Consider the following 21,659-nt stretch of genomic DNA (forward strand, 5'->3'; position numbering starts at 1 on the left):
GGTTTTTAAATTTCAAACCCGGTTTAAAGAGAGCGAAAAATAGAGTATTAACCGATTTGAAGAAAGCAGTTTGGCCATCGATAATATCGACTGGATAGTCCCTAGAGCTGCGCGCCAAAACTCGAATTGTTTGACAGTGAATGAGTGACAACGATATGAATGCAATCCAGTGGAATTAGAGATGCACCGAAGTACAATTGAGAGTTTCTATACCCTATGCTCTTTAATATACTTTTTAAAATGAAATTTAAGATTCAAGATATCAAGATATATATAAAAGTATATCATATACCGTAAATGGTCACCCTGGTTGCTGCAATTGATCGACATCGATATGTAGTTGGGATGGTTATGAACATCATTCGCTAAATGGCTTGCTATTATAGTATGTATAGTAGAATAAATGCAATTGGATAATTTAAATTTTTTAGTTGAGATAAAATTTGTATTAAAAAGATAGTTTTTTTAAACAGCACTAACGCGTTAGTGGACGATATATCGATACCGCCAGCAGTGCCATATCGATGTACTGATGCCATCTCTATTATCAGGGTGACCGCTTACGGTATATTTTAAAAATGATGCGGTATGTTTCGGTATATTTCTGAGGGTCGGACGGTATATTTGATCGATAAATCCGCGGTCATACTGGTTCGAGGCCAAAAACAAAAAAATTATAATAATTAAAAGTTTAAGCAAAAGATAGCCATGGCCCACGACCGCGAGGTGTTGCGCATGATATGGGAGGGTCAAATTGGCATCTGCTTCCAGGCGGACCGCGACGAGATAGTGGGCATCAAGCCAGAGCCCTTCTACCTGATGGTCTCCCGCCTCAGCTACTTGCCGCTGGTCACCGATAAGGTAACACACAGCGTTCGCTCATCCAATTGCCATTCCAATTGCCACTAAAAACCCTTGCCCTAACAGGTGCGAAAGTACTTCACCCGCTACATTGCCGCCGAGCATCAGGATGGTGCTGTCTGGTTCGACTACAATGGCATACCGCTGCGACTGCACTATCCAACTGGTGGGCAGGACAGAGGACAGACTCTTGGCCCAAACTCCTATTGCAAACTAATGCTGTTCTGTATGTCCTAGGTGTGCTCTACGATCTGCTGCATCCAGAGGAGGACTGCACGCCCTGGGGTCTGACAATACACTTTTCCAAATTCCCGGAGGAGACGCTGGTCAAAATGAATTCAAAGTATACGCGAAAGCTTTTGCCACAGCGCCATGGCCACTAACCATTTCCGTATATATTATGTCTTGCAGGGAGCTGTTGGAATCGCACTACATGTCCTGCTTGAAGGAGGCCGATGTGCTGAAACATCGCGGTCTGGTCATCTCGGCCATGCAAAAGAAAGACCACAATCAGCTTTGGCTGGGCCTTATCAATGATAAGTTCGATCAGTTTTGGGCCGTCAACAGACGACTCATGGAGCCGTACGGCGACCAGGAGTCCTTCAAAAACATTCCCGTTCGCCTCTACAACGATGATGTGAGTGAGAAGGGAGGAAGGAATTGGACCTACCCTTGAGTTTAAGTTCAGTTTAGTTCAGTCCAGTTGCATTCAATTCAATTGTGTGTGTTTTACCATCCATTTCGATTTCATGGACTGATGGATTCCGCTTGGTCATTAATAGGATTTCACGTACACGCAAAAACTGATCTCGCCCATAAGCGAAAGTGGACAAAAGAAGAGCCTCGCCGACCTGATGGCCGAATTATCAACACCTGAACGCAAAGCGGGTGAGTCCAGTCTGCACACTAGGATTTTCCGGCTATCAATTACCACAGGCACTCTAAATGCAAGAGGCGATGGAGCATCTCGTCTCAGCATCTCTTTCGGTCTCTCCTGCATCTCCTATATCTGTTTATCTGTGTATCTGTGCAGCATTCATCTATTGTCAGAAGCAGACCTAGCGTCTCTTAGAAATTAAGGAAAAGGTGCCAGTCAGTCTGGCCCGGCCAAGTGCATGTCTGTCTGACTTATTTATTTTTCTATTGAATAACACAAACGAGCCGTACCGTATCGTACCGTGTCTTGCCGCACCGCACCGCACCGCACCGCACCGTCTGTGCCTCTCAGTCGCCGACTGCGATCCGCCCTGCAGCACACTGCAGCAATCATTCTTCAATTCATCAATGTCTCAGCGAAACAAAAACAAAAAAAAAAACGAAGTGTATTCTCCTCTCTTTTTGTATATGGAACAATGCCCCCGGGGGTATACAGAATAGACATGGGCTATAGCTATTGCCTGCATTCCAGGCAGGTTTCCTCAAATTCCCCTTTGGGCAAAACTATTCGGCCAAGTGTTCGGCTGGGCTGGTTTTCGGGCGACCATTCAGCCTGCAGACAAAACGAATGAAAAATCTATTCAGTACAATGAAAAGTGCGTGTGGATTTTCTAGCGTCAGCGTCAGCAGCAGCATAGAGCACGTTGCATCGCTGTTGGGTTCCAGCCAGCCAGCCAGCGAGGCAGCAGCAGCCTGGCCTGACCTGCGGCGCCGCGGCGACAATAGCATGATCAAGAGCGAGATGGCATACACATAGCGAGGGAGAGAGATGGAAAGGTGTATGTTCCTCCTACTCTTACTCCTACTCCTACTCCTACTCCCACTCCTCTTCCTCCTCCTGCCACTGCCATTGCCACTGCGCTGGCTGGCAGTGGCTTAGGTGCAATAATAGCATTGGGAATTCCGAAAGACAGACAAAAGGCGGAACTAAATACCTGCGGCTGGGATTTAAGAATTATATACGTATTTTTGTGAAGATTTTTCAGGAACCACTTGGTCAAGAAGATCTCTCTCGCCCTCGCCCTCGGCCTCGTCCTCGGCCGCGCTCTCTCCCTATCTCACTCTGTCGCTCTATTCATTGACAATCGGCCGGCTAAGATCCTTGGTTCTTTTTCGAGTCCATATGTTTCGGGCAGGTTGGGTATTTCCCCAGATGTCTGCGACGACGATCCAGCGCTGAGTGCAGCCGAGTAGAGTGCACCTCTCAGTGCAGCACCCTCCTGTGTTCGTTTCGGCCAAGGTGTGAAATTTTTATTTGCATGCTTATGGCCTTCTCTCGATCCAAGGAATTTCCACATTTGAAAGGTGAGAGGGTCTTCTTCGAGAACTCTAAACAAATGGCACAGAAAGCGAGGGATAGAGCGAGAGCAAGTACATAGTTTCAAACATCGATCAACACGTATTTTCCCAAAGGTCATCCATCCATCCACATGTTGCACACACTATCTCCCTCTCCCTCTCTCTCTCTCTCCCGTTGCCTGTGTCCTTGATGCAGACACACACACACACACACAGCTCCTCAACACGCCTGGCTTAAGTGTGGGCCAATGCAACACCAAAACGTATCCTTATACCTATACGCATTCCTTTGGCCATTCCTATACCAATCTCAGACCCAATCATGGGATCGGGGATCAGCATCATTTATTGCGTGCATCGACGGGGATTTGGGTTAAAAAGTTAAGCCCAGGTCAATCTTTATAGAAGCATTTTGGGGCTTACGTAGAGGCGGAAACACTTAGAGGGATACTTTCTGCACTATATTTTTGGTCAAAATTTCAATCCCTTTGGTTTTTGAGGCAATGATCCTTTAATTGTAATAAAAGGTTCTGTGAAAGGGTATTTAAATAATGCTGGGTTTGTTTTTTAAAAGCTTTCGTGAAGGAATACAGGCATAGGGTATACAGTGGGAACCTAATGGTGTATGTTATATCAAAACTATATTTCTGGGTTAAAAATTATAGTTTTTACAATTTGAAGGGCTGATGTCCATAAGAATGAGTATCTAGTGGTATCTGGCATCATATGTATCTCTCTATATATCTTCTCAAAATACTAATACTGGATATATAACGTTTATTCATGATATTCCGTTCTTTATTAGTCATTCTTTTAATGATATTTAATGATACTAGGATCTGTAAAGTCTGTCAGTGGGTTATTTCCCATTTATCTGGATGCAAACAAGACAAATTATTCCAAAACTTCAAAAGATTCGAATTTTATTTTATTTGCTTCGATCCTTTTAAGGTATGAAAGGTGTATAAAGATGAAATGATGTCCACACAGAAAAATTTGAATTCACTTAATAAATATACAAATCTTAACCTCTCAAATTTTGGAAAGTTTTTCAGCTTTTTAATCACTGTTTCTAAATAATATATTTCATCATAGAGTAAGAATCGTAGCAGAGTTCTAAAAGATTATATTCTAAGGATATTTGACTTCGCAAGTTCCGTCGATTTTCATTTATTGAAACCTTTTTTCGTATTCACTGTCTTCAAAAATATATTTCAGAAAATAGGAACACATGCAACTATAGGATTAGATATATGTATTATTTCCATTACCATAAACTGCAGTTAGAGTAGTATTCCTCATATCATCCAAGGATATTGATTTATTGATATTGGCAGGCATCCTTAATCTGTTGTTCTTGCTGCTTATAAGAATATCATCTTTAAAATATCTTAGTTTTTTTTTTGCGAAACTCCCTAATTTCTCGATTTGTTGGTAAAACTTTCAGGGCTTTTAGGTCCATATTTGTTGTGTAATATGGTGTGTCAGATCTTTAATTGGTAGACCTTGAAACAAATGTAATTCATAACCAATTCCCAGATCTAAGATTCTCATCTGCAGGATCAATTATTTGCAGTCCCAATTTGAGTACAAATAAAATGGAATATTCAGTATATTCCATATCTTCCCCATGCCACCCCATCCCCTCTTTCTAGATATTTTTCTCCCTTCTATCGAACATCTTTTGCATTCACGGATACACAAATCCGAACTCAAATCAAACAGAAATGCATTCAAAACATGATCAATTTGTTGCTGCCTGGGGTGCCTCGAGGCCCGTGGATTGTATGGCGGTGGTGGGAGGGAGGGGGGCGGTGTGTCGGGGATTGGAGATGGTAACGATTGCACGTATTTGTAGTGCGTGCATTTTCATAGAAAATTGTATTTAAATTGAAATGAAATTCAAATATACAATGCACTCCCCGACACCGGTACCGGGATCGTCGGACGCTTTGGTCGGTTCGGGCGGCGGTGTTCGGGAACGTGGAAGGTTCAAAGTAGATACGATTCCAAGAAATCAAAAAACGAAAAAGAATCAAAAAAACAAAATCTACAAAAGCAACAACATGATGATGATGATGACGCCGACGCCGAGCCCTGGCAGTGGCAGAGGTAGGCAGCGACAGCGGCAGCGGCAGAGAATCTAAGACGCGTCAAAAATAAAAGAAACGCATTTCTTTTGGCTTTTGCCTTTGCCTTCTCTTTCCTTCACTGTTCTCCATTCTACATTCTCCCTTGCTTCCCCCATTCCTCTAACTTCTCGCCATCGCTGGCTTCTACTCCTGCCGCTGCCGCTGCCACTGCCACTGCCGCTGCCGCTGCTGCTGGTTCGTGCGTCTGAGGAGGCGCTTTCATGATTTGCCGCCGGCTGCGCACTGCGCTTGGCAGCAGCGGATCTCTCCCGCTCTCTCTCTCTCTCTCTTCTCACTGCTGTTCACCGGAAAGCAGCAACAACAGCAACACATTTTTGTTTTTTTTTGTTTTGTTGTTTTTTTTTTTTTGGTGGCGTTGGCGTGCCGACAGCGACGCCAACTGCACGCCAAATGTGCATGAGCCTGTGCATCTGTGTGCAAAAGTGTATTTCAAGAGAAGGTGAGGCGCTCCCCAAGAGTCCGCTCACGAGATTTGCATGCACACAGCCAGAGAGTAAGAGAGAGAGAGAGAGGGAGTAACAAATTATGCCACTCGATGAGCGGGAATACCTCACCTGCTATTATTCATACTCCCCTTAGTGTGTGTGTGTGTGTGTGTGTGTGTGCAGGGTGTTTGAATTTGTGTGGGGTGCTGCTCTTTCGAATGTGTGAAAAGGAAGTTCTGAGATATCACCTCCGCTTATTTGTATTTACACCTTCGCCATCACCTCGCCTCGTCTCACCTCCACCCCCAAACTCCACACCTCATCTCCTGCCCCCACCTCCCGCTGCTGCTGCTGCTGCTACCCTCCTTATCCTCCTCATCCTCCTCATCCTACTTGTGTGTGCAGGCAGTGCGCGAGAACTCCAGTGAAACGGCGGCGCACGGAAATCGCACCTCAATGTTTATCACTCTCTGCCTCAGCCTCTGCCTCAGCCTCAGCCTCAGCCTGTGCCTGGCTCTCTTGCATCTCTTTATGGCAACTGTTGGTCGGTCTCGTCCCCTTACCCCCTACCATTCTCTCGTGCTGGCTCTCTCGTTTGCACTCCTCACTTATTGCATTTGCTTAGTCCCATTTCGACACATTTTCGTTTGCATTTCGTCAATCAGACAAACACAATGGCAACCTGCAAGCGGGAAGGAGACAGCGCAGAACAGCGCCTGCCCTGCCATCTCTTTTGTGCATATCCATGTGTCCGTGTGTGCGTGTGTGTGTTGTGTGACAATTGCCCATGCCACGCCTTAGTTTTTGGGTGGGCTAATATGCAGCAGCAGCAGCTGTGTGTACACAACCCCTGTAGGTGGGCATCAGGTGGGTGAGGGCGCGCCACCGATTAATTCCATTTCAATCAAAGTCATTCAATCGGACGTTGAGAGAACAGAACTTTTGGGAACCCTTAATCGTTGCCTGGAAGCCATATTGCATTTGATAGATGGTTTACAGAAGAACAATCCATCCTAATCCCATTTGAATCCCATATTTCTGCGCTATTCAGATGAGTATTTATCAAAAATGTATTACCTCGAAGATTGTGAATTCGAGAATGGCAGGATAGACGGCGGACATGGCTATATCCTTTGTGGAATCGGATATACCTTCCTCTCTGGTTTTACAGATCTCTTGAAAACTTAATTTCCTAATGGAATACCGATGGAGGACATTCATCCCCAGATTGTAAAGTTGGATCATTGGATTTCCAAGCTTTTACTCCTATTTACACTTAAAATTTGAGAATGATTCAAAGTATTTTTAGCCTCTTCTTAAGACGTCTTCCAGTAATCGGAGATCATTATGTCTCTTTCTGTCTGGAGCTTCCTTAAGTTGCATACAACTCTGTTTTGGTGCACATTCCATCACTTCTCGCTTCTCTCACTCTTCTCGGATTGCAACAATGTTTTGTTTTGTCTGGTGGATCCGGATCGGATCGGATCGTCAAGTGCTATCTATGTGTATAAGTGTGTGTGTGTGTGTGTGTGTCCCTCGTTTTCCCGCCCCCCAACCTGCAGCGTCAGCGAGTTTTTATTCTCATTACTCTCGCTGCGCGGAGACCCCCAGTTGACATTGTTGCTGTATGAAAATAAACCGAAATTATAATTGAAATTAATACCAGCTAAACCCCCCACCTACTACCCGTTCCCCTGCGAATACGGCTTGCATAAGAAACCAAAGAAGAAAAAAAAAACAACAACAAAAACGGAGTCAACGCTGTGGTCAAGTGCATCGACAATTGGATACCCGGTACTGGAGGCGATTTACTGGATAGGATGCTATGGGGTTCCATTCTCTTTCATGATTGATTGACCGATTTCATTATGTAATTCTATGAATTTTTGTTCCACCAATAACACACAGCTCTCTGTTCATTCTGTTCATCCTAGAGTTATTTGGTATTTATATTGATTTGCAGGTGTTTTTTGTGTGCACTTCCCTATCTTTTTTTTTGCTTTCTTTGGCACAGACCTTTGCGCGAATACAACATACCCTCCTACCGAGTATTGTGCATAAAAATTGATTAGCGGTTTGGCTCCTCTGTTTCTCACTGGCACTTTTTAATGGCGTCACTGAACCGCAAGTTTCTTTTCTCAGAGAGAGAGGGAGGGGGTAGAACAGCGGCAGCGGGTACGGTGGGAGTGGGAGTGGGAGTGGTAGTGTGGAGATTAGATGACACGCGAAACGTTTGGAATTGAAACGAACGGTTGATCGGGTGTTTCGCGGGGCACATTTTACGGCTCTACGGAACACAATCTATTAAATGATTATGATGATTGGGCGCTCTCCTTATCGGAGTAATTCAACATTCAACAGTTTCGGCTGCGTTTATGGTTTATTTTTAGGCATGAGCTATGAGCTCCCCCTAGGCACCTCTCTCTCTCCCGCTCCCCCCACACCGTTGGGCTGTTGACGATAATAAAAATGGGATCAATAAATTTTCAGACGGTTTGGCGCCACTCTCCCTCGGTCCCTCTTTGGGGTCCGGCCCTCTCGAAATTTCTCGGTTGTGTTGGCTGTCGCCAAGATCCAAAAAGAAAAACATCTATATCTATATAAGTACTCATGTCTATGGGGTTTTGTCTCCCGTCGGTGATCTTTAGTTTAATAGTTTATATCGTTCAGGTTGGCTTCTTTCGAATGATTTATGATCTCTGGGGAATGGGGTTGTCTTCACCGAGCATTTGATGGCTTCTTCTTTGGTTTTGGACAATAGGAACGATCTGAAGTGGTTTTAGAACAAAGATTCAAAGATTTAAAATAAATATCCCTCTAAGTACACCTCCCTTGGGGCTTGTCTGCTGTCCAAGGTACTGGTTCAACTATTCCTTTGACAATATTTATGATTTCTTAAAGATGAGATTGCCTTTCAAATTCATATATTAAGTCTCAATGGCACTGATTCATTGAATAGATTTTCTATGAATTCCATGACCCATACTCGAAGCATCATTTAAATCATTCGCTTCCATTCAAACGACGAAACAATTCGGAATATCAACGATCGTTTTCATCCATTAAAGCTTATTTTACTGCGAATACAAATTAAATCTCAATATTTACGTATACATATTTAAATCCTTTGATCTACAACCCATGAAGAGTGCTTCCTTCTAGTATTCAAACCTATAGATCCCAACATGGTGGATACCCTGTGAATCCCACGATCATAACCAATACTCCGCCCATCTACTGATTTGATTTGTTTCCCATATGTCCACTTGAACGCGATTTGATTCCGTTTATTTATACTACTCGTATTTTTTGGGTAGCGCCATCATTCGCTTGGTCATTAAACTCGTGACTTGGTCACAGCCAGAGCCAGAGCCACAGCCCCTGGCCCTGCCACCGCTACTGAATCTTAATCTGTAGCGGTGGCAGAATCGGAATAATATGGAATGGTGAACACGAACGAATACGAATACGAATACGAGTACCAGTACGAGTACGATAGTACATACATATATTGTATCATATCGTATGCGTATGCGTATGCGCCCTACTTGAACTCGCCCCGTTGCACAAATCTTATCTCCGGCCAACACTCATTCGCCTCCCACTGTATGTAATCAGCCATTATCATTATCAGAGTAGAAATACTCACCACAAACCTGCTCTCTATACGTATACGATACTCCTATATTTAAACATATATTATATGGCCTACGACTTGGACTTGCTCGCCGTATAAGCAAGCATACATGTGTGTGCACCTACTAGTAAGTACCTACTAGAAAAAGTAGAAAAAACTTTCGATGGGTGGTGTGGGAGGACGTGACGGGACGGGACGCACTCTGCGCAACTTGCAGGCAATTGAGAATCGGCTATCGCTTCAAATCGAGAATCGACAATCGCCGATCGGCAATCTATAATTACAGTTCATATGCTATAATTAAAAATGACGAAATTTCTCTTGAACTGTTCAGCCAAACTCTTGGCGACTGCCGTTAACACTTGTCGATAACGCAGCAAACTTTGATTTCCATGCGAAACTAATTTGAAGAACTCTCAACTCTCTTAACTCAGAATGAACTGTAGCTCCCTGGGACTCGAATCTTGGCCTAATCTTTATGGATTACCGTTTGTCAATCATGATCGGGAGGCAGAGGGAGAGAATCGAGTGAAGGGTGCAAATCAAGGGTGAGGGTGAGGAATAACCCATCGTTATCAGGTCTCGTTGAAGTAATCGCTGTCTGATCTCATTCATTATAATATATGTGCATGTAATAGGCTGCATTTATTAAGACTACGATCAGCGCTACCCTGTCTCTCTCATTAATGAAAATACTGATTGCAAATCACTTATATAATTAATTCCTATGCCTAGGGTAGTAAGCCTTTGTCTAGAGGCCCGACACTGCCTCACCCGTTTGGCACTATCGATTGACAGTATCCGTCGGTATCTTAAAAGGAATATTATTATGCTTTTATATGTAGATCAAATATAAATTAAGAAATGTCATTGAAGATCGGTTCAGTTTTATAGAGAAGAAGCTTTCTTTTGGAAGGTTTTATGTGGAGGCACCCGTGCCTCGTCATCAAGATACCTGGTATTCAGATTCTATATATAAATGTTTATGCTAATCCAAGGAGCGAGAGAGACTGAAATGTTTTCTTTGAAAGGGATCATAATAAAGAGTATCCAAAATCGAGTGTGGCTTCCTCCTATATGTACATATATTTCCTGTTCGTGTCCCAATACATATGTATATTCATCTATATTATTGTATATTTTCAGTTGGATTTCGCACCCATGGAATCGATCTGCACGAGGAGACACAGGTGCAATGGATGTCCGAGCACCTGAGCTATCCAGACAATTTTCTGCATTTATCTGTGGACTACAAGGATGTCTAGCCATAACTTTTCCTCTTTGTGTGTGTGTGTGTGTATATATATACTCGAACTCGTATTGTCCCAGTCCATATATTTATGTATATTTATGGTGTTTTTTTTTCACCCATATTCGATTCCAGCGTTCCCAGGGCGATCCAATGCGATCGATTTATATAGTAATTTGTACACATATACACATATGTATACACCTCCATGTATGTATAGTTTTCTAAGCAAAAAGTGTGTAATATTTATGACCCTAGCATTTAATGAAAGCCACAAACAATAAGCAACCGAAAACCAAAACGATTACTGCAACTACATATAGTCACGGATGGATGGATGGATGGATGGATCGGGCCACTGGAGAAGATCTAGCATTCATCGTTCATCGATCATTTTCTATTAGATATCTATAAGCCGCCGGAAACTGGTCAAGCCCTTGCACTAACAAGCGAACAAACAGAAAGTTTTCAGCTATCAATTTCGATTTATCCGTTTGTCAAGATAGTGACTGACGGAACGGGACAGAATTGGGTCTGGAATGGCTTCTACTCGGTCTCGGTCTGGGCTTTTGGGCGGACCTTGCACAATATTTTAGCCAAGGCCCAAAATCGATGATCTTGTTTTGTTGCCACTCCACGAACTTATTTGAAGAGCATCGATTTGACACTGTCAGTAGAGTGGAGGAACCGTACCATGGGCTGCCTGATCTATAATTAGTTAACGCTTTTGCTCGCACTCGAGAATGATTTATTCGATTGTTATTTGTATCGTTTGTCTGGGCCCAAAAATAAACTGCAAATCTGATAAAAAGCAAAGCCAAATTTAAAGTCAATTTTCATATGAATTATTAGTTCAAATCGGTGGGAGTGGGAGGGGGGTTAGAGACTGTTGCTGGGTAGTTACCCTTATCGATGGAGCTGATGGATCCGCTAGACTGTGGCCAGAACATTGATGGATCCCTTGGACGATAGCTCTTTCAAAGAAGGCTTCGAGTATCGATGGAAATCTGATTGATTTTATTGCTGATCTTCGCTCTGTTTGAATCTATCAATATACTCTGTAGGGTATGAGAGTTTCTACTCGCAATAAGCAGAAGTTTTTCATACCACGATAGATATGGGAAACAATCGTCTAGAAGGTATTTTGCCCTATACCAACAGCAACCTTTAGAACCTCTGGTTAACCAGAATTTCACAATCTCTTAACAAGAATCTGCGCGAAATGTAGGAATTCATATAACAGATTATGTCACGATCGTCTGTGAAATCGCTCGACAATGGTTCCCCTGGTTACAACATCACATCACATCACATCAAAGAACCAGAACCTGCTTGATCAATAACAAACAATATAAAACATATAGGTACTACTCGTATGTACATATAGCTATGTATATAGAAATAGACGATCGCCATCTGCAATGCACTCGAGACTGGGACTCAGGTGTCACGTCCCACGTACCATATCCCACGTCCCCTCTCTGCGTTACTTTGTAAACTTTGGCTGCATGCCCCCTGTGGATGCTGATGCTGATGCGGCGGTTGACGTTGATGCAAGTCAAAATATATATTTCTGTGGGGTACATCCGAGCAATCGAAAATTGTCACGTGGCTTGGATCTACAACAACAACAACAACAACAGGTACAGTAGCCGTACAACAAAAATATAAAAAAAACGTCGAGAAAAAGTTGACACGGCAACGCGGAACGAGGAGAGCAAAACCGAAACGAAAATAAACGAAATTTTGCAATTTTCTGCGGTTACTCCCCCACTCGAAAACCGTTCACCGTTTACCATTCCTTTAATTTGTTCCACTCCCTCCGTTCCCCTGCTACGGTATTTTCACGTGTGGCTTTTTTATCTGTCTCTGTTACATTTCCCCGTGCTTCTCGTTCCTTTTAATTTCACGCCCACCTCTGTACTTCCTCTCGTTCGCCTTCCCCGTGCCTCCTGTTCGTTGTCTCCGTGCCCCTACTCAGTTCGTTCCGTCTGTTCCTTTTCCATTTGTCCGTCACCGGTCATATTTTTAACTTCCTATTTGTCTCCTTGTAGGCTCCTTATGTTTCTCCTCCTTGAGTGTTCCACTTCTATATATTCCACATCTTCCTGTTCATCTTCTCTCTGTGAAACACCTTACAGTTCCTCGTCGCACTGCTTTACTCTTCACTTTCGCTTCCCTCATGTTTCACTCCCTTCAATTGCTCACTTTTGATTTTGTACCCTTTACTCCGTCCGTTCCACTTTTCCCCATTCCCCTCCACCATTTTGTTTATCCGCCAACCGTGTTCCTCCACATCTCAACGTTTCTGTTTCCCACCCATTCTAAGATCATTGACTACGTGGGAACGATCACCTGAACGAAAAAATCACATGCAGATCCGATACGGTACGATCCGAATCCCGATATCCGTCCCGCTGCTATACCTTTTCCCTACGTAGGGGTATCCCTCCCGCACGTGTGTCCCGCCGGCCGTCCGTCCATCTGTTGGTCGCAAAATGTCGCAAAAATTCTTTGGCAACGATCGCTTTGACTGTGGATACTCTATGCTCGGGGATTTAGTTGGCTTTTTTTTGTTGTTGCTTTCATCCCAAGAAATCGTACAATGCAAAAAGAGGAAAAACGTCGCGTAAAAAACAATGAGTATGCCTCTCGATCGCTTGCGGCGGCGGTGGTGCGCTGGTGTGCTGGTGTGCTGGTGGCTCTCGTGGTGCTGATGCTGATTTGTGGTGGTGTCTCGGGGCTCGTGATTGGCGCACACATTGGCAAACGAGAGCACTTTATTTTTAAACGTTTTAAAAATACGATCATTATAGAATTTGCGGCTTAGTCATACCCCGCTGCGGCAGCATAGCCAAAATGTGCCAAGCGATTTGACCAGAACCAAGTCGTGTTGGGACGGAACGGAACCGAACGGATCACTACGATGGGGATGGGGGGATGGTTAGGGTGGATAGGGGTGTGGGTGAAAGTCTCTCAAAAGCCTTAAAGCTCTGGCCTATGAGTATGCGTTGTCACAATGCAAAAGAATATTCGAAATTGAAAACATTTGTGTGCCGAGAAAGATCAAACAGCGTTGGGTTCTTTGAATGCGCGCCTAACCTCACTTAATCATCATACAAATGATGATCCAAATAATCCAAACACTTGACATTAAGGCATCCATCAAGTACAGGATCTGTCCATCGGATCTGGCTAGTAATTTCTCTAGAGCACTCACCTATATGATATGGTTTTGTTGGAGGTACAGATAGTCTCATAATGACTTATACAACGGATGCACAAATCCAACCGCACTGCTTTCTACTAAGTGAATTTCTAAAACTATAGAAAACTATATGAAATAAATGATAACACAATTATCAACTAGACAATCAGTCAAGTCCAAAAAAAAGTGGTAAATTAAGGGGATTATCTTTGCCAATGAATGGGGATATGAAGGGGTTGATCCCACAAACATATCATTAGGACTGTGGTCTCAATTAATTAAACCTTTTTTAATATTTGTTCACTACCTTTGGAACATATGAACATTTTCTAGATTTTTAGACTTCAGAATTTTAATATGTTTCAAGTATATTTAGGACACCCAAAACTGATGCATTTTGATTTAATACTTCAGCTGAATACCATTTTTTTGCAATAAATGATTGAAATTTATGTGAACTACTTTAAAGTAACTATTTTTATGATATCACTATTTTTTCACAATTTATATTATTAGAATTAACGTGACACATTAATTTTGAGGCTCGTTTTGATAAAGTTTCTACAACAAAAAGCCCAATCGAAAGACATTGGTCTTATTGAAATTCGTTAAGTAAAATTGGAAGGGTCTGAAAGGGTCTGGGTGTAGAACCTGAGTACAGAACTGCTCAAATAAATAAAGCATCTATTAGTAAAAGTATAAGAATATTAAATCGTCTGTAATGGTTTAGTTTCCTGTAACTAAAGGTGACAAAAGAGGATTGTATGGATCAGACGCACAATTTGAACTAAAGGAGAAATAGTTTTCGTAGAAAAATCCCCATTCCAATAAAGCAGGGATATACCTACAAAAAGGATTACTAACAGCTTGGACATCTGAAGAATCGACCAATCCATCGATTATAGAAAGAGAGTTCCCATCAATGGAGGAACTCTGCGAACTCTACATTAGTGTTCTTCTTCTGAACCTTCAGTTGTAAATTCTGCATTTTATGCGGATTTTGGTTGCATATTTCCAGGCCACGCCCATAGATATCGCCCCGCTTCGATGATCCAATGAAAAAACCAGTTCAATTTTTTTTTTTGTAAGTTTTTTTTTCAATTTCAGTTGTTAATTTTTAATCAATTCATTTTTAATTATTTTGTTGGTAGTTTTTCTGGCTCTTTCTCCTGTTTGTTGCTGCTGCTGTTTGTGGTCACAAATGTTACAATTATTGTTATTGTTGCTGTTGCTCTCATGTCAAATGTTATATATAAAAATACTGATTTTTATATATATTGTATGTATATATATCTAGGCATTTAAATAGGTTTCATTTCCTTAAAAAGATATCCCTTTGTTGCACGCAAAAAAACATTTCCATCTTAATTTTTGTTTCTTCTGTCGTTGTATATAAATATATTGTATATATGTATATGGTATATAATTATTGTTAACTTTAAAATTTAATTCCGTAACTATTCATATAATGTATGTATATATCTCTAATGTTCTGGCTCTCTTTTTTGTCGTGTGTTTTGGGGTGTAAATATATATTTATATATATTAATCCGTGTAGACATATATGTATATATATATATATATATATGTATGTATGTATCTCTATAATTCGTTAAGCTTCAGTTTTCAACAGTTTCGTTTTATGTATTGTTTTTATTAAATTTTGTATTTTTGTTTTGTATATCACAAGAATTTTCAATTTTCCATTTTCCAAAAGAAAAAAACAAAACCCTTACACATAAGAGCTCCGTACGCGTGCGTGTGTGTGTGTGTAAAAGTGTGTGTGTGTGTGTGTATTTTTGTTGGTTTTAAAGCTTTACTCTTAACAATTTTTTTTTGTTTGCTCAGTTTTTCCAGTTGCAGTGTCACAATATTCCCTCCCTCTCGTTTCCCCCTTTTCATTCTTTTGAAATTCTTGGGGCGAAAAAATTAATATGTTCCGCCGCGCCCTTTCCGTCGTCTGTTACCCGATTTTGTACACAATATAATTAATTATTTACACTTTCCGACGCTTGCAAAAAGGGTCCAAAATTTGACATTAAATTAAATTTATAAAATTATGAAAAAAAAAATATATACTCGTATGCGTATTATAGACCATTGTTCAATGTTTAATGACAAAAAAAATTATCCGTCTTCCTTAAACTTAATTTGTTCTTAGAATTAGAGAAAAAAAAATGTATTTATTATATCCTTAGAGATTAGGTGGGGGGCTCTGATATGCTTGGAAGATATATGATATATATTTTAGGGCGAAGGATGTGAATGTCCCCCCTTTTTTGAAATCCTTAGCAAATAACCGAAGAACGACGTACGCTTAAACACATAAAGAAAGTGTATAATATATGGTAATTATTTAACGCTAGGAAGGCCAGGCCCAGTGACTGCCATAACTTGTTGGTGGGATCTCAGCTCCGCACGCCCGCTGCTCCGCCATCTGTTGCTGCTCCAACTGTTGCTGCTCCATCGCTTATGCCACCAATGTCAAATTTGTCGCCGATGAGGCTGCCGTGTTGGAGGCTGGCCCGGTCCCAGGCATTGGGCATTGCAGCACTTGCACCGCCGGGTGATGGCTGCTGGCGGCCATGGCAGCGGCCAATGCATCCTGATCCAGCCACCGCTGCAGGTTCGCCTGCTGCTGCTGCTGGATGTACATCAGGTTGTCGTTGGAGACGGCGGCGTGGAGCTGCAGATTGAGACTGAAATTGCTGGCACTGCCTGTGGTGCCGCCGCAATTCCTGCTGCTGCTGCTGGCACTGTCGCTGTAGGTGGAGGAGCTGCTCTCGTAGCCGGACACGGGGGAGCCCTTGGGACAGCAGAAGCCGGTGGGTGAGAGGGCTGGTGCCGAGAACGGGCTGAGCACACTCTGGATGGGCGTGGATGTCTTGCTGTCGCTCCTGCCCTGAAACTGGTGCTGAGGACTCCCGCCGAGGTTGCTGCCGGGAAATGTCTGCAGCTGGTAGGAGACTGGGGACCCGCTACCGCTGCCATTCGACGCTGCCTGCAGGTGCATGACCAGCGGCGACTGAAAGCTGCTGCCGGAGAGCGAGCTCCGAGCGTGGGGGGAGGGCGAGAAGCAGGCCGGATACGGATGGTTGCTCCAGATAATGGGATCCCGCTGCTCGCCGACCTTCTTGTTCTTCTTGAGGCGACGCTGCTGCTTCTTGCCATTCAGATCCTCGTGCTGGTCCTCATCGGCATCGCCCTCGACCGCCTCATCATCGTCGTCCTCGACAATGCGCTCATCTTCCTCCTCGTGGGCATCCACCTCGTCAGCCTCCGAATCCCCAGCGCCGGCGGCGGCTTCGTCGTCGTCGTCCAGGAGATACGGCTTGAAGAGTTTGACCTGCTTGGAGGGCAGCTTGCGCTCGTACTCCGCTTCCGCCTCGACCTCCACGTCGACGTCGACATCCTCGCTCTCCTGCTCCTGCTCCTGCTCGTGCTCCGGCTCCGGTTCGCTCTTGATCGTCTCCAGCTTGCTGATCTTGTCGGGCTGCACGGGCGTGCAGTTCACCTTGCGCTTCCTGAAGGTCAGATCCACCCCGGCAGCATTGCGCGGCCGAAGGTGCTCCAGCTCCATTTCCTTCTCGAGCTTTTGCTGGCGGCGCGCGGAGCTGCCCAGCGACAGGTCCATGGGCGCCGGTGTGGGGGCTGCCTCCAGGCGACTCTGCACGAGCTGGTGGTCCGCTGGCGATGGCTGGGCCTGGGCAGCCAGGGCATGGTGGTGGTGCGGCAGGTAAGTGTGGTAGGCGGCATAGGGATGGGCATGGGGATGCACATGCGGATGGGCATGTGGATGCGGATGTGGGTGTGGGTGTGGAATGTGGCTGGCAGCCGGGGAGACCGCGATTGGCACTTGCGTTGGCACTTGGACATTGGCAGCGTTAGGACTGTGGTTGCTGCTGCTGCTGCTCTGGGTATATGGCAATGGGTTGGCACTGATGGCTGATGGCGTTGGCGTCGCTGTGGAGGCACTGCCGCTACCGCCGCTGCTGCTGCTGCTGTTGGCCATGGCTACTGCGGCCACAACGGCCACGATTTTGGCCGCCACCAGGACACCACCGGATGTGGTGGAGCCTTGGCTGGAGCTGCCATTGCTGGTGGCACTGCCATTGCTTAGGCTGCTGCTGCTGTTGGCGACTGCTGGAAGCTGCTGTGGCTGCGACTGCTGTTGTTGTTGCTGCTGTTGCTGCTGCTGCTGTTGTTGTTGCTGGTGGGGATGCACTGCTGCCACTGGCACGGCCACGGGCACCGCCACAGGCACATGCAGATGTGGATGAGCAGCCAGCGGATGCGCATGGGGATGCGGATGCTGGTGCTGGTGCTGGTGCGGATGGTGGGCGGCAGCGAATCCATTGGCCAGCAGATGATGGGCATGGTGTGCCGCTGCAGCCGCCGCTGCGACATGATGCTGTAGATGATGATGATGGTGGTGCATCTGGTGGACCAGCGGATGGTCCAACGGGTGGAACTGATGCGTCTTCACCTGTCCAGGTGTGGGGGACACCGACTGGTGTTGATGGCTCTGCTGCTGGTGCTGGTGCTGGTGCTGGTGCTGTTGCTGCTGCTGTTGCTGCTGCTGGTGCTGATTGTTGGCCACCGAGGAGCGGAGATTGGGTTCACATTGCAGCCACTTTTGGATCTGGCGGCGATGGATGTTGTACTTGCGGGCGGTAGCCCGCTGGTTGCCCTTGCAGTCATTGTCATTGCGATACGATTCCAGGACCTGCAGCTTAAAGTGGGGCGTGAAGATGCGTCGAGAGCCCATTTTGGGGCTGCCCGAGGAGCTGTTGTTGTTCGGTTCGGACTGATCCTTCTGCTGGGACTGCGACTGCGACTGCGACTGCGAGTGTCGCTTTTGCACTCCTACTCCCGATGATCCATTGATGATCGAACTTTGTTCGCTGGTATCCATTTTGGTTCGATGTTGGGTGCTCCGGTCGTGTAAAACGGTTTCTATCAAAAATATAGATATCTCTTTCTCTCTCTCTCTCTCTATCTCTCTATCTCTTTCCAGTTACTTTGTATATGGGTTTGATTGTATCAAAAGGCTTTGTTGGTGTTGGTATTGGAGCTGTTGCTTTTGTTGCTGTTGCTTTTGTTGCTGTTGCTGTTGTGGTTGTTGTAGCCAATGCTGCTACATGCGTGCGACGCCTGCGCTTTCATAACTCGCGATCCGGCAGCCCTGGTTTCTGGTCTGGCCTGAGGCGCCCACGGTGACTGCGACAAATACAACGACAGCGATGACGATGACGACGACGACGTTCACGTTGACAGCGACGTCCGTCCGCTCTCTCGCACACACAGGTTAGCCCACAGAGTGTGTAAGCCAACAACAACACGCGGGAAAAAGTTCCGTAAAAAAACACACAGTAAAAAAATAATAGTTATATTGATTTCACACAAAAAACTATATACGTTTTTAGCCTTTGGTCGCGTTCAACAGTTTTGTTAGATAGTGTTTAGTTGTGTTTTTTGTTTTTTTGTTTTATAGTTATATAGTTATTTTATAATTTATTTTTTTGCTTTTTGCTGCTGCGTGCTGCTCGAACGACGATGGCGCTGTTTCTGAGTTTGGATTTCAGTTTTGAGCTGTTTCGCTGCTGTTCTTTTTGAATGCTGCTCGAGTGCTGCTGCTGCTATATGGCTATGGCTATGGCTGCTACTGCTACTGCCACTACTACTGCTGTTGCTGTTGCTGCTGCTGCTGCTGCTGCTGCGCTTTCATAACTCGCGATCCGCACGGCAAGGAATCCAAAACACAATTGTTCTGCCCTCAGCGTTCTACTTCAAAGATACGTTCTAGACTGGCTCGGCTCGACGGCAGTTCGCTGCTGTGTATGTCGGCGGATGCCTCTGCCGGCGTTGCGCTGCTGCTGCTGCTGCTACGGCGGCGGCGGCGGCTGGCTCTTGCTGTTCACTCACACTCGCGCACACAGGCGGCCGGGGCACCAGAATGAAACCAAATGAAACGGGCAAACGATGCGATACGAGACGGCACGACACTACACGAAACGAAACTCACGACGCTCAGTCTGGGTCTGCTGCCTGCCTTTTGCATGTGGGTGCGTGTGTGTGTGTGTGTGTGTGTGTATCTGAGTGTCGTTGTATCTGCGTTCTAATAGCTCATCAACAGCACCTGTGTGTGCGTGTGTGTGTGTGAGTGAGAACGAGTCGTCGTGAGTGAGAACGAGTGTCAGCAGACACTTGGCGGCGGCGGTGGCCCATAGGGTCGCCTCTCCTCTCTCACGGCGGAGGAGCCAGAGCCCAGAGCCAGTTCCAATATGCTTCAGCAATAACAACAATGCAAGACCACGGCGCTGAGCGTTGCAGACAAACTGACGACAATCGTCGGCGAGGTGTCTGCGCCACTGTATGAGTGTGTATCGGTGTGCACTCGTGTGCATTTGTGTAAGAGAGACCCGCACCAATACCCGTTCTTGTCGGCGCGACCGCGCGGCGCTTTTGTGAGCGCGCTGCTGGTTGCGCCCCGTTCGGAACGGACAGAAGGGGACGGAACCAGCTCTACCCCGTCCCCAAGCCCGACGTCTCCCCCCCCCCCCCCCTCCCACCATGCTTAGCCCCCCTGGCGACGCAGTCGTCGCCTCACTGACTGACCCGACAAGCGCACCGTGAAGCAAATTACATGCGCAGAGGAGTTAGGCAAGGGCATTGAATTGCCAGCAACAGATAAGAGTAGGAATACCGGGTTCTGGATGCAGATGTATACAAAAAAATATTTTGTTAAGTTAATATATAAATTCCATCTATTTTCTATATATTCTATTCTTTTTTCCTTTATTTTAAAATATCCTCAAAATGTTTTGTTTTTTTTTTTTGAAAACACCATTTTTATTTGATATTCGCCCCACTGTGCTGCGACGACAGCGCCCCACGTTTGTGGGACTGCGGTTGCTGGTGCTGTTTCTAGCTCTGCCAGGCACATCTACCTACATACATACATATGGATGTGCATGTGTAGTCACATGTCTATGTGTGCGCCAGAGTCGTGGCTGCCAGACATTCTGGCACTGGCACTGGCATTAGGGCCCCGCCGAGTGCCGAGTGCTCGGTCCCGTCCTGCCTAGCCCGGCGCACCCCCCCCTCCACCATTAACAACAACAACAGCCCACACGGCGACAACGACTGACGCGGCGACAGAGCGACGCAACAGATCGTCAAATGAACTTGTTGAGCATTACCGGTCCAAAGGGGGGTGGGGGTGCGCATGTCACTCGTGTGCGCGCTCTCTCTCTCTCCGCTCTCTTGCTCTCACTGAGAATCAACTGTTGAATGCAGCAAACAGCGTTGCATTTTTTATATGTACAGCAGTTTTTGTTGGCGGCAGTGTGCATGCATATTCACATACATATTTACATACATACATATACAGCGATAGCTTATTTCTGTCGACGTTGCCGCCGCCGCCACCCTGTCTAAGCTCAAAGACAAAAAAAGGGCATAGCCACGCAGCAGCCATGCAATAAATGCAGCAGCAACCAAAACGATGAGAAGTCCCGCACTTGTTGCGAATGACAAACGAAAAAGGTCTCCTCGGCCTCTGCTGCTTCTTCTCCTTCTTTCACAGAAATCTGCGCGTCGCTGCCGTCGTCGTCGTCGTCGTCAACTGGAATTCATGAATGAAACACATATGCAGAGATCTCTTTTCCTGTCTCTCTCTCTCTCCCTGGGTGTGTGTGTGTGTGTGGTGTGTGCGGAGGCTGTCACTGAGGCTGCCTGACAGTGGGCCGATTTTGGTTGCGTGTGTATGCAAATTCATAAATCCAACAAAAATTATGGCATAAAAAAAGAGTGTTTTCAACATCATTTTGCGCGTGCGATATCCCGAAGGGGGAGCGAGCGAGATGGATGGATGCCAATGATAGCATTG

The 21,659-nt window shown here is 45.3% G+C and overlaps 2 protein-coding genes across 2 annotated transcripts; one reads left to right on the forward strand and one right to left on the reverse strand.

Annotated features, from left to right (window-relative positions):
* The first annotated feature begins 595 nt into the window (after nucleotides 1–595).
* Atg5 (autophagy protein 5) lies at nucleotides 596–11,382 on the forward strand. The gene is made up of 6 exons (XM_001355109.3): nucleotides 596–861; nucleotides 928–1,027; nucleotides 1,099–1,204; nucleotides 1,273–1,498; nucleotides 1,644–1,749; nucleotides 10,458–11,382. The coding sequence occupies exons 1-6, from the start codon at nucleotides 709–711 to the stop codon at nucleotides 10,574–10,576; spliced, it is 810 nt and encodes a 269-aa protein (XP_001355145.1). The 5' UTR covers nucleotides 596–708; the 3' UTR covers nucleotides 10,577–11,382.
* A 4,465-nt stretch (nucleotides 11,383–15,847) lies between these two features.
* Nucleotides 15,848–19,616, reverse strand: brk (transcriptional repressor brinker). The gene has a single exon (XM_033382918.1). It carries the CDS (start codon nucleotides 18,681–18,683, stop codon nucleotides 16,239–16,241), a length of 2,445 nt encoding a protein of 814 aa, XP_033238809.1. The 5' UTR covers nucleotides 18,684–19,616; the 3' UTR covers nucleotides 15,848–16,238.
* Between the last annotated feature and the right edge of the window lie 2,043 nt (nucleotides 19,617–21,659).

Source organism: Drosophila pseudoobscura, chromosome X, assembly GCF_009870125.1.
Source record: "Drosophila pseudoobscura strain MV-25-SWS-2005 chromosome X, UCI_Dpse_MV25, whole genome shotgun sequence".
Classification (NCBI taxonomy): Eukaryota; Metazoa; Arthropoda; class Insecta; order Diptera; family Drosophilidae; genus Drosophila; species Drosophila pseudoobscura.